The sequence below is a fragment of the Dipteris shenzhenensis genome, chromosome 6 (genome assembly GCF_047967505.1).
Source record: "Dipteris shenzhenensis isolate YYH24624 ecotype China chromosome 6, Dip_SZ_1.0, whole genome shotgun sequence".
In the NCBI taxonomy this organism is placed as follows: Eukaryota; Viridiplantae; Streptophyta; class Polypodiopsida; order Gleicheniales; family Dipteridaceae; genus Dipteris; species Dipteris shenzhenensis.
In genome coordinates, this window is record NC_141601.1 from 7866250 (window position 1) to 7880279 (window position 14030).

Here is a 14030-nt window from a genome sequence, read left to right on the forward strand (position 1 = left end):
ACAAAAGTTGAAAAGATAACCCAAGATAGAAGAGCACAAGATTGAACTATGAGAAAGCAGTAAGTTCATCCTCACAAGTTGAGGTTTATAATTTTGTGATGATAACCATTATGACATGAAAAACCCTCATAGTTTGAGCATGCACATGGAAAACCAGAATGAGATAAAACAATGGATGAGAGAGTGTCTCAATACAAAGCCTCCCATGAGTTACAAGAAGCAATTTGCTGAAGACAGTTACTTGATGTGATAGAATTTCACCATGCCTATAGCCAAACAGTGATTTGTGGTGATAATCAGTTGACAGAAGCAGTAGCAGAAAATCCAACATTGCATTCAGGAATGCATTGACACCAATGCATTTAATTAAAGAGGGAGAGAAATAGAAATTCAGCTTGACATTATGTCACAGATAGCTTTACCAAACCTTTGGAAAAAAGCTACTTCCAATACTCTTAATTTGATTATCCAAAAGGGCATTCACTAAAGGAAAGGTTTGTAAATAAGATCAAGTAATTCTGAAGCTTGCAGATAAACGTCAGCAATTACTGGAGGGAAGATGCTGGAGCAGCAAGTCCAGGGATCCCTATGATAGGCATATCACTTTTCGAAGAGTGACTACCTTCCATTCATAATGCTTAATCAAATATCATCCAATGGTGTACTAAAATTGATTATAGAGATTCATAGTGCATAGATGAGTCTGTTATTGTTTCATTTGCCGTGCTATTACCAATTGCATGATTTCATTGGTACCTTCTAGTATCGTATGGACTCGCAAATCTCGCACATATCTTTCAATCTGAAAGTGGGTATCCATAACAATTTAGAACAAGTCAAAACGATAATCAAGCAAAGTTGTTGCTTGATGTGGTTCACATTTTTCCAGAAATTGCTTGAGATGCTCATAAACAAGTTAGTTGACAAAAAATTGAGAGAGATCTAGTGACAAGTGTTTGACATACCGGATAATCGTTAAGATAACCATATCCACCATGAAGTTGCAATGCATCATTGCAGACATTGTAGCAAGTATCCGTAGCAAACCTTCAAAACAAAAGGCAATTACAACCATTGAAGACGACCACAAGCTCCATAAAAGGATAGCATTCAGCATTCAAATACACCTCTTTGCCATAGCAATAGTAGCTGTAGCTCCAGGAGCATTGGTGTCCAGCGCTGAAGCTGCATGAGCCACCATTAATCGGGATGCCTGTACTCTTGTAACCATGTCTGCTAGCTTGAATTGTGTATTCTGAAAGTCTACAATGGCTTGGCCAAACTGTTAAAAAGCCGAGCAGCATATTTGAGAAATTAAGAGTAATATGACGCGTTGTGAGATGTGGCAGTGACTTCAGAACTTGATGTTATAAGAGAGGTTTTCTCACTTGTTTGCGACCCTGGACATACTCTTCTGTGGCATCAAGGCAGAATTGAGCACCACCAACACTACCAAAGTAACAGGCAAGTTTAGGGTTGTCATTCTGAATCTACTACAAAATGCAAAAACAATATATAGAAGCAATTAGTACCTGCAAGTCGCAATGTTTATTCGACCACCATCAAGGGCTGAAAGAGCAATCTTAAACCCTTGGCCTTCCTTCCCAATCATATTTGTACAAGGAACCCTTACACTATCTATTGAAACCTGTTCTGCACACATGCCTCAAACTTCAATATCAGCCAAACAGGTTTTCCTTCATAGTCAGGAATACTAGAATAAAATTGTATTTCTTACAGATGTCGTTGGTTGAGAGTGCCAGCCAAGCTTGTGCTCTGGATGACCAAAAGATAATCCTGCCATATTCTAGGTCCAAATTTTGGAAATTTTAATTAACATATGCGCATGCAAATGCTTTAAAATGAAACAAAAATACAAATGAATGGAAAATTACAACTCATCCCAAACAGAATTTCTAAGCAAAGACAACGAAGCCAGGTGTATGCCAATGCTGCTGCTTTGGATAAAGAGGAAAAGGCACATGCATCAAACAATACGAACAAATGAATGCTTATCGATAGACACACATAAACACAGAAACTTACTTTTTCCAGTAGGAAGCATGAAATGCCTTTTGGACCACCAATGCTAGTTCGGGCCATGACCAAATAGACATCACTGACGCCACCCCCACTGATAAAAGCCTGTGAGGTTCAAGGTTGCTCAAATATTTTGTTAAAATACCCATCTCACCTATGAGTTCTAAACACTTATAGGCCACATTTTGTTGAAAGTTGGTTTTGCAATGACTAGTTTTAAAAAAAGTCGCACAAAATATTCCAGAGAGAATTGAAAGTGTACATGCCGAACCACACACCTTATGTTCTAAGTCACCTTTTAGCATTAGAAGAATTCTTGTCTATGAATTAGTGCTTTTAAAAGTTTTATCTTTTTGGCGAAAATATAACTACCCTTAATTATAACCAAAGATTACAATGAACAGGATAAACTCTTGTGAAACACTTCATACAATAACAATAAAACAATAAAATATAGGAGAAGGCCAAAACCAGACTGGAGTAAAGGCAGTCCTAAGGGAGTGTGTGAAAAAAATAATACATAATCCCACACTCTCATCTCCTGGCCTCAGCTGTGCAGAAAGAGCCCTGAATCCTGGCAGGGCATCATTCATACTCTTATGGTTAAAACTGCTAATAATTATCCAACACCAAAATATCTCATTATGTAGGGGTGGGTTTATAAATTCTGATTTCCCATTATCTTTTGGAAGTAGGATGCTCCCTCCAAAAGTACTTCACAAGTCCCATTTATTGCCTCCACATAATATAGAGAATATATTGATATATACACCAAATAAGAGGCACCACGTATCTGAAGGCACCAATACACATTGAATTTCATTTGCATGCATCCATCAAATAAGCCACCATGGTTATGTATTGAGAATATAGAATTTTGGAATCTGTTTAGAATCCTCCTAAAGCTGTTAAGCATTGAATACAATGCTATGTGCGGTGATGTGGAAGGCTATCTATGAGAAACCATGCCAAAAGCCTGAACCCTATGTGCTTAGGTACTACAAAGGTACCAAAGGGACCGAGATTTACATCATACTATTTATCTGTGTACCTGTAATTGGGGATGGAAGGCCATTTAGGTCAAGAGCATGCATAGAATACTCCAGAGGACAAAGAGTTCAAAATGATATAAAGCATAGAATACTCCATAGGGTAAAGAGTTCAAATAAGCCACCATGGCTATGTTGTTGAGAATATATACTTTTGGAGTCTGTTTGCCATCCACCTAAAGCTGTTAAGCATTGAATATAATGCTAAGTGCAGATGATGTGGAACGGTATGTACGGGAAACCATGCCCAAGCCTGAACCTTATGTGCTTAGATACTGCGAAGGTACCAAAGGGACTGAGATTTACAGAATGCTAGTGATCTGTGTACCTATCATGGGGGATGGAAGGGCCATGTATGCCAATAGCATGCATAGGATACTCCAAAGAATGAAGAGTTCAAAACGATATAAAATTTGCATGATAGTTAGCAGGAGGGGGGATGAGACCGCAAAGACTATCTGACCCACTTGAAAATGTCCCATTCAAAACTGTTACCAAGACCTGGAGGATCCTATGAGAACCCACAGAGCATTCTTTCTACAGAGACTATAAGATATAGGCAAGAGCAAGCATCAGTACCAGTGGACTGACAAAGGCTGAGTGCAAGAACCAACAATCACTCCACTCAGTCAAATCATGGTCAAACTGGCACAACCATTTACTCTTGTTCCTAGGAACTTTCAAACCAAACAAAGCTCAGTGACAAGAGACCATAATTACATTCCGACATTTTAGACGATCCAAACTTTTGGTGTTTGCCAAAGTTTGGGAGTGCCACTAGCATCTTATCCAAAAATTACCCTCCCCAAAGATCCGTAAACCCAAAAAAAGTCAAGCATCAACCATTAACTTTATCATGTGTTTGTGGCATGTGCATAATGAATTCACTTTGTGGTAGAATGCAAGTCTATCGTGCAAGAACCATCATGAATTACCTATATGAACTTCCTGATGCCTGTCAAGGCCCTTCCACAAGATTTTAGAACTACGCTTGTCACATGGGTTTGTTCTAAATCATAGTCACAAGAAACGTTTCATCTGTTTCGTCAATTCATCGATTTGACAAGTTTTGTTTCGTTTCATTTCAACTTATAGGACGAAATGAATAGGTTTCAAATTGATACTTAATATATATCCTTATAGGAGCGAAAAGACATGCTATATTTAAGTTAGACTGAACAAAGAGAAATACAAGTCAAGATAGTAAAAATGAAATTCAAAACGCAACACATTGGATTCTAGGAAAAACGGGACAAAAATGTGTGTTTTGATTCCGGCAAAACAAAGGTTTTGTTGAGAGTGCTTTGTCCTATTTCAAAACGTTTCGTCTGTTTTGCGTTTCGAGGTTTCGAACAGAACGAAACGGTTTTTCATTTGACTATGTTCTAAATGTTTGCAAGCTTTGCACAAATGCATTTTATTGTAGCTATGTTAGAGACCAAAGTGGACAACGGTGAACGCACTTTAATAATGGCCAGCAATGATGGAAGCCTAGATCTGCAAGCTGGTGAGGATAACAATGGTCATTTCATGCCCAACCAAGTGCTTCAAGAGGGCACAAAAATGATGGTATGCTGGCAGTATATTGTACTTGAATGATGGGACAATATGAAAACCATAAGCAAAGCTTGTTATAAATGAAACCCATGGGTTGACTCCACTTCTTCCATGATCCTTCTTCTCCATCATGGCAACAACCTCAAGTGTTGGGCCGTTAAACAAGGCTAAAAATAGGACAATTCTAGCCTAAAGATGATGTTTGCTCTTTGTAACAATTAAGTGATTTTCAATTTTTTTTAAGCCTTTAGTGTTGTTGTGAAGCTTCCTTACAGCTTCGCACCAAGCCCCTTTCTCAAGTACTATAAGTGCTTTTGTTCATTCTTTCTCCCACACTAGGTATGCTCGTTCCCTCCTCTTCATACGGTTCTATCCACGCTTGCAGCCAACTCCGGTAGTAGATGCTCAATTTCCTGCATCCTGAAGGACAAATTGATGTAATGGATGATACCAAGGTCTATGGTTGTGAGTGAGTGTGTGAACACGTGTGTGTGTGTGTAGGTGTGCCTGAGTTAGGTGTGATTGATGATGTGTCAGTTAGTAGGTGTGAATGAGTGAATCTAGGAGTGTGGTGTGTGATTGAGAGATTCATGGAGATGATTGTGGATCTAGATGCTCACTATTGAGCTACATATGATGTAATCTATGGATATACCTAGTGTCTATATAATGACACTCTCTCAATGAATAAACAAGCTTCATTGTTCATCTTATTGCCTCTATCTTGTCACCATGCTACTCCAACATGTGGTATTAGAGCCATACTTCCCTCCTTGACCCTCCTTGAGCCACGTCATCATCTTCCCCTTCACCCTCCACCTTCTTCCATTCTTCCCTCTTCTACCCATTTTTGCTTAAGCTCGTTCTCCCTCTTTGTTACACCATTTCACGAGCCCTTTCAGCTGGAGATTCCCTTTGATAGGGCGCACTTTGTGTTCAGAGGAATTGGGGAAATATGACCTACACAGCCCGTGCCGACAGGATTGCTTCCTGACAAACTTTTATTTCATACGACCTGTAGAAGTGAAATTTCGACCAGCCCTCCTAGGTATAGTTGGGTGACCTTATGAGCTAGCTGCTGTTCCAATTTGAGCTCATTTGGTCCACTGAGCGAGGAGAAAACGTGAAAAAACCAGTCGAGTTTGTAGCGGCTCCAACCGGCAACGTGATGTATTGCGCGATTTCTTGCTGGAGGATCTTCTCTACTATTCAGAACTGGTACCAAAAGCCCCTTCATAGCCTCTGTAATCAGGGCAAATTCCATCCTCCAGCCGATCTCTGTCTCTGTAGGCAGATTTGTTCATATTTTGGTCAAAGACAGTTGACTAGGCAATCAAAATTTCGGGCTTTATACTTGACTGGAAGTTTTGAATATGTTTACTATGTTTCACCACAACAACTCAGTCATGAAGCTTATATTCATCATTATACTCTTGCTTTTCTATGCGGATGATATGATGCTTGTGTGTTCTCAAGTTCCACTTGCTTGAGTCTATTTGTCAAACCTTGTAAGGCATTAGACACTGCCCATGTGGTAAGACCTTGCCTAGAATTGGATACTTTGCTTCACATTGACAAAAAGATTATGCTTTGGTATACCAAGAAGATACACAAAGAAGGAAAGCTTTGCTTCATCGACACCAAGTACAATGCAATGGACAAGCAAGTTTATGAGTCTGATACAATGGTGGCTTGGAAACGATGCCAGAAAAAGATTGCTATCAAGGGGGGGAATTTTCCCACATTTTCAACTTAGAATTTTTGTGTGTGGTCAATAAAGGTTCTCTGCCATGGGATGTCCCCCTTAAATGATTGTTAGTTTTATGTGTGAGTTCCTTGTCAGACCTATGGGGACTTCCCATGCATAGTCATTGTCCAGTCTTCCAATTGTAAACCAATAGCCAAATTCTCAGAGTGAGATCATGTTGGAGCAAGGGGGTCCAAATGAGTCTACTGCCAATGCAACCGGAGTGAGTCCAAGTTGTGGATCATGTGTGTTGCCACTAGAGGTGGGCAAGCCATGAGGTTCCCATGGACTACTACCAGGGGTGAGGTTATCAATTTGTGGGGAGGTATGAAGGACAAATTGATGTAATGGATCATACCAAGGTCTATGGTTGTGAGTGATCATGTGATTGAGTGTGTGAACACGTGTGTGTGTGTGTAGGTGTGCCTGAGTTAGGTGTGACTGATAATGTGTCAGTTAGTAGGTGTGAATGAGTGAATCTAGGAGTGTGGTGTGTGATTGAGAGATTCATGGAGATGATTGTGGATTTAGATGCTCACTATTGAGCTCACATATGATTGTAATCTATGGATATACCCAGTGTCTACATAATGACACTCTCTCAATGAATAAACAAGCTTCATTATTCATCTTGTTGCCTCTATCTTGTCACCATGCTACTCCAACACATCCAAGCACCACTAGGATGCTAGACAGTTAACAACCCAAGGAGTAAAAGAGAGAGCCTCTTTGCAAGGCGAGAACTACTACGAGCACTAGGCACAAACACTCGCTAAGTACCAAGCTCTCAGCCGTCAACCGAGGGGTGAGGAAAAAGACTGCCAATATTTGGCAATCACAGTGGGACTCTACTGCAAGAACAAGGTGGAAAATGGGATAAGCATTAGCATTTATAAGTCACGAGAGCACTTGTCACCAAGAGCATCAATTCCTGTTGTCGAGTAGCAAGCTATGATAGTTGCTTGGAGTAGCATATTACTACAAGTGAGTAATCCGAGTGCCAAAAGGTATGAGTGGAATGAGCATTTATTAGAGTCGTGCTTATGCAGAAACACAATTTTTAGATGAACATCCACACCCATATCATTCAAACTTCACACAAAGGAATGGGAAAAGAAGGAAAAGAGTCCGGCACCCAACGGGGTGTAAATGAGGTGCACCCCCTACCTAGGCTAATCAAGGTATATTTCTTTATTACAATTATGCTCAGCTTCAATTACAATAGTGCAGACCCCCAGATAGAGCCCGAGGTAACATAGAATTCCTAGGACATGAATAAGTAGTCCAAAACATGCACAACAATCTTCTCGACGGATGAAAAATAGGAGAACTCAATAAATAGCTGTAGCTATACTGTAGAAAAACGTAACCACAAGCAGCTCTTGGTGAAAACCAGGCAGAAAAAGACGGGTTTCGCATACCCCAGCATCTAGAGGATAGACGGGTTTCGCATTGAAACCAGCCTCAACAACGTAAAGGGTGGTAGGATCCACTTAATTACAGCATACACAGTAATTTGACAAATAAATATGCACCACAAACTAAATCACAGGGGAGCTAGAGCGCTCCTACTCAGAAACAAGGACACCAATTGGCCCCAAACGTTGGCGCCACTTGCGGTATTTATTTAACATTCATTTGAATCCAAGTGGCTGATTACAAAGGTCTCTAGGAAGCTGCACCACAAGCAAACCGACGCCCGCAGACTCCCCCGTCCAGCCCACCCTGTAATTCCCTACTCAACTCCAAACGGTGAATGGCATCCAATTACTAGACAATCCTGTATCCTCATCCAACCAAAGCATGCAACAGAGACCCCAAAAGCATCCACTGTATGTGCCACACCTACAATTGCACAACCAAGCACCCAACCAGCCAGACACGGCTGAACAGCTACAAGACAAGCCTTCAACAACCAAACTCTGGTGCAATCAATCGACAAAGCACTCCCAAACAAGCTGCCTAAATCTATAGCCTCTCTGGCCACTGCCCAACAACATAAATCAACCTTTCTTCGCGAGGAAAGAAACGCAAACGCAATAACTAGCCAGCAATCAATCAGGGAACAGCAAAAGCAGGCAAAAAGCAAGCCTTCTTCTACCCAGTATCCACAAAAGATAGGTCACGGAGGCTGGAAAACTCTAGATCCTGCAGAGAAAAACTGATTCTGCTTTGGCACAGCCCCAAAAGCAACCTATAAGAGAACACCCACGCCTAGAAAGTTAACAAAATCATCAGCAACACCCAGAAGCTCCCCAGAATCAAATTGCAAGTTCCCTGCACAGCCTGGATAGCCTGGAAAGTAAATCGCAATCTCCAACAGCAACCTAGACAGGTCGCAATCACTTGGAACAGCCCTGGAACAAGTCGCAGCCACCTGGAACAGGCCAGAACACCTAGAGATCAAATCGCAATCTGCAAAAGACACCCTGGCAGAAATAACAGGCTCCTGGATCAGGTGCGATTTCTTATGGCAGATTCTAGATGCACTGGAACTGGCCCTGGCCGATGGCGATTTCCCCTGGCAGGCTCTAGATGCTCCTGGCAATGGCGATTTGGCTTTGGCAACACCTGGCAGGCTCTCGCAACTGCTAAAATTACACCACTATTTTGGCACGTTGTTGCACAGTTTGGCCCTATGAATTAATTGCCTAGTAACTGGGTGCACATTCACTATTTCCAAGGGCCCACTAGGGAATTTTAATTCCCCAAGTCCCGCCCCATGGCCGGACCCTCGCACACCAGAGGCTCAAGGCAGTTACGCGCAAATTACGAGAGTCACAAATCAAAAGTCCCATAATTTCACGTCCTAGTGACACGCATGCATTGAGGATTTCCATCGGATAGATGCGGGTCTTGTCCCATCAGATGCGGGTATCATCCCATCAGTTGAGGATCGAGGCAGGGAGAGCTACAGACACACCTAGAGAGCAGCGAATCTACAAGCTATGCACCCTGGTAGAGGTAGAGATAGAGGAGCACGTTCTATGCAATTGCCTTGCCTACTACAAGATCCAAGGATGGTACCATCATCATCGACTCCTATGCATTCAAGTCAGCCCCGAGACATAGTGGATAGAGGAGAAGGAGATAGCCGACATGAGGGCAACATGGATCAGTAGGAAGAGATGGCAGCACGCAATGGATCCAAAGACACAGAGACAACACACGGTGTAGACGTTAACTAGAGCATGCACGGTAGAGGTCCATCCCATCATTGCTCTAGTCAGAGGAGACCGCCCGATCCAGGGTGTCACTCTCGATATGGCCCACCAGATACAAAGATCATAGAGACCAAGCCCACAATGAGAGATGACTCAACACAAGACATCTTCATATCCCATCGAAGAGCCACCATGGCACCTGGATATGTATTTGTAGCACTAGCTTTGAGTGTTTGAGTTTTTCAAAAGGGGATGTGTGTGTGTGTGTGTGTGTGTGTGTGTGTGTGTGTGTAAAACTCCTTCCATTATTAGTTTAGCACTCAGCAAAGGCCATACCGATCCCTTTGCTTCAGCCCACAGTGGCTTGTATGAGTTATTTTCTTGATTGTAGTCTCATAGGTCCGTGAGGCCTTCTCTCTCTCTCTCTACCTGTCACTTGTTTACTACACGGAATGTATAGGCTGCACTTCGCCGGCTCTACAATCGAAAATCACAAGATCATATGGGCCTACAGACTGAGCAATTCGCACATAGACAGGAGGTCTTAGCCCCGGTTCTTGCACGGATGTTCAACCATGATGTATGCCACGGCTTCTCTCACACTACTCTAGATCACATCTTCACTCTGAGGGCTATCATTGAGGAGGCGAGGTCTAGAAAGTCTACACATGCTTCATAGACTTTCGGAAGGCCTTCGACAATGTTACACGATCCCGCATGATCAAGAGACTATGGAAGATATAGATTCCAGAGACGTTGATCTGCTCTGTGATGAGCCTATATGAGTTAGTGAAAGGCAACTCCATGCCCCATGTGGTCTATCGGATTGGGTCGAGAGAACAATTGGGGTGAAGCAGGGCTGCCCCCTCTCACCGACTCTCTTCAGACTTTACATCGATGAGATCACAACCTTCATGGATCGCCTAAGGGGCGCGGTATCACTACTGGTGGGCGACCTCATGATACAAATATTGCTATACGCTGATGACATAGTCCTTATATCATCTTCAATGGAGGGGTTGCAAAGAAACCTGGAGGCCCTAGAGGTGTTCTGCAGAGAGAGAGACCTAACAGTCAACCTTGGGAAGACCAAGATTATGGTCTTCAACGCCTCACGAACAGTTCTCCGCCGACTTAGCTTTACTTACAATAGCAAGCTAGCAGAGATAGTGCAGTCCTACACATATTTGGAAGCAGCCTTCACATGACCCATTCTCACAAGGACCCATGCAGCCCAGGCACGACTCAGGGGGGCACAGTGCTTTGGCTCGACTAGAGCGACAGTGCTTCCAAGCATACTTCCAGGATCCACCGACAAAGGGCTGGCTTTTCGACACGCTACTGCAGCCGACTACAATGTATGCAGCACCCTTTTGGGGATGTGATCTTCCGAAGACAATCTAGAGGAAATTTGAGCAGCTACAAGTAATTATGGGATCCAGGATGATTCGATGGCCGACTACAATGTATGCAGCACCCTTTTGGGGATGTGATCTCCCGAAGACAATCTAGAGGAAATTTGAGCAGCTACAGGTAATTATGGGATCCAGGATGATTCGGTGCCCTCAGTCCCACATGAGATAGTACAGGCGGAGTTCACCATGACACCTCTTCAAGTTGATGCCATCTTTCAAATAGTGACATTCGTCGACAGAGTCTAGGACTTACCTCACTAGAGACTTCCGATGTTGGCTCCGAAGTCATCCAAACGACTAGCAAAGGGCGGGGCAGACACATGGTATGCACGTATATCCACATGGCTTGCAAGGCACGGTATCCAGATGGACAAGCTCCCCCCCTTTCAATATAACATGGACGTGCCTCCTAAGTCGATCCCACGAGATGAGATCAACTGTATCATACGGTTAGAGATCTCCTCAAGCTCCATACATCTCGGACTTGGGGAGGGGACCAAGAGCTCCCCACCAAGATCCAGTTCTATCATGACCACTTCCTGAGGGTATGGGAGGAGGGATTCATCATCAGACCCCGGTACCTCGAGGACACAGGTATCTCACATGCACTGAGGATTGCCATTGACACATGCAGGTTTCATCCCATCGGTTGAGGATCGAGGCAGGGAGAGCTACACGTATACCCAGAGAGCAAAAGATCTACATGCTATGTACGTTGGGGACGATTAAGACAGAGGAGCATTTTCTTTGTACTTGCCCAACCTACTATAAGATCCGGGGGCGCTACCACTGTCTCTACCTGGAGGAGAGTGGCTTCGGCTCACTATCATGACTAATCCATTTCCATGACCATGTTTGCATTGGGCTCTATTTGATGGAGATGCGCCGGCACAAGGAGACACTACTGCGACAGATCAGAGAGCAACAAGAGGCGGCTAGACCACAGGACATAGCGGCTGACCGGACATGTCGGCGCGTCATAGACTTCTACACATTTGAGTCAGCTCCAAGACACAACGGAGTAGAGGAGGAGGAGCTAGCTGATATGAGGACAGCTTGGATCAGTGGAGAGAGACCACACGGTGCCATCGACAGAGGGAGGCAGAGATCACGCGCTTGACAAAGAGTGCCTAGAGCACATTCTATTGAGGTCCAACCTATCACAACTTTCCTCAAGGGGGGATCAACAGAGACGAGGGGTCACTTTGGACATAGCCCAAAGAGTTCTAAGATCAAGGAGACCACGTCCATCGCCATATCGCGAGATAGCTCGACAGACGCAAATACGAGATATTTTTACAGCTCACCAAAGAGCCATCATTGTACCGGGCTTCGGTTTGTGAGTCCTAGCTCCATGACTGACTTGATTCAGTTTGTACTTGATTGATTATGATCATTATGAATTTGCTAGTATAGATTAGCACTCAGCAAGGGCCCTAGCACACCCTTTGCTCCAGCCCACTGAGGCTTGTATGAGTCTAGTTTTGTGTGCACTTTGTCCCATAGGCCCGCGAGGCCTCCCGTGAACGTTAATACATCTCTCTCTCTCTCTCTCTCTCTCTCTCTAAAAGAGATGATGCTGATGATGATGATGATATATCAACATACTCCGGAGGCCAGTGAAAAATGGCCTATGGGACCTAGCTAGAGCATTACACAGTCTCCTCTGAGTGATCAAACAATTCAATTCTTATGCATTTTGTCGTGATTTCTTGTCTATTCTCAAATAAGAGACATAAAAAGGTACCTAGAAGACCGGGAATTTTTATGGCTGATCTCAAGAAGCTGGAATAGATTGGTACATTGGGTAATCAATCCTCGAAAGTGCACTCTAATGTCAACATAGTCTTGGCATGTGAGTGTGAAGTGTTCCTCGTCTTCAATGTCATGACCTTTGCATAATGTGCATGCTCGATCTTCTCTTTCTAGACCACTCCATGCTCTGGTTTCAATGGCCAAATCATGGGAGCAAGTGCGAAGATGTGTGATAGCTCGCCTTGCCTTAGGTGGCATGGGAATGACAATATGAGAGAGAGAGAGAGAGAGAGAGAGAGAGAGAGAGAGAGATGCCCAAACTCATCCTCCAAATACACTACAACAATCTCATGACCGTCACTCACAAGATTGAAACCATAAACTCCATCACATAGCAGAGACTAGCATCCCCACTGATGTCAGTAGCACCCAACAATGCCTATAGACCATAGCAAAAACCTATGTTCTCAAACATACATATCACCACACACAACACATGAGCAACAATGCTAATTCTAGAACCAACAAGATTAGTCGTTATCACCCAGATTGCTCTTTCAGGATCATGTAGTAGATCATTTCAAACTCCTTATTACATGTATGATGGGCATATAACTATGCCTCTGTACTATTACACACATATCTTGCCTGGTTGACAAAAAATTGGAATCATGAGCTTAACGCCAGGTTTTAAACTGTTCACCTTGCTTCCATTCAGTATATAATCAGTGCTTCCACGATTCAGCCGTGCTGTAGTCTGACATCACTCCATGATCAACAATTCAATTTAGATGTGAAGTCTTCCAAATATTCAATTTAAGCTTGCACCATTATAACCATGTAATTGGTAACAAAAAGGAGCTTGCAGTTCAAGAACCTGCAAAGAGGCTGCATCACTCCCACTGCCAGGTTCAGTCAAACAATATGAAGATAGAAGCTCCTGTGCAGAAGAGACACAAATGCAAAGCACAAATATCCCTATGAGCACAAAAGAGGTATGATATTTTCTTTTGCACTTTGGAAACCATGAAGGTTAGTGTGGAGAGGAAAATAACAGATGTTTTAAAACAAGGACATAAAGAATGCGAATTGGAATACTACCATTCTGGTGAGCCTTGGCAACCAGTGAGTACGCTGTTCATCTGTTGCAAACCTGCCATTCATCACATATAGATTCTATGGAATCATTCATATCCTTATAGTCCTAATGCAGAAGCAAAGTTTGGATACACAAAAAGTCAACTACCAGCTTTTCTCCTAGAGGTTCTAGGTTTACAATTAGATACCTATGTCCTACATTTCC

General features: G+C 43.0%; 1 protein-coding gene across 1 annotated transcript in view; it reads right to left on the reverse strand.

The window, feature by feature from the left end:
- Nucleotides 1-308: 308 nt before the first annotated feature.
- The window catches only part of LOC147900726 (uncharacterized), a 56738-nt gene continuing 43016 nt past the window's right edge, over nt 309-14030 (reverse strand). Inside the window, exons 4-13 of the mRNA XM_087375837.1 lie at nt 13829-13880; nt 13605-13667; nt 13431-13484; nt 2047-2145; nt 1739-1807; nt 1533-1648; nt 1389-1449; nt 1128-1282; nt 966-1047; nt 309-802 (exon numbers count right to left, since the gene is read on the reverse strand). Coding sequence (XP_087231963.1) covers nt 707-802; nt 966-1047; nt 1128-1282; nt 1389-1449; nt 1533-1648; nt 1739-1807; nt 2047-2145; nt 13431-13484; nt 13605-13667; nt 13829-13880 — 847 coding nt within the window. The 3' untranslated portion in view covers nt 309-706. The remainder of the gene's footprint in view (nt 803-965; nt 1048-1127; nt 1283-1388; nt 1450-1532; nt 1649-1738; nt 1808-2046; nt 2146-13430; nt 13485-13604; nt 13668-13828; nt 13881-14030) is intronic.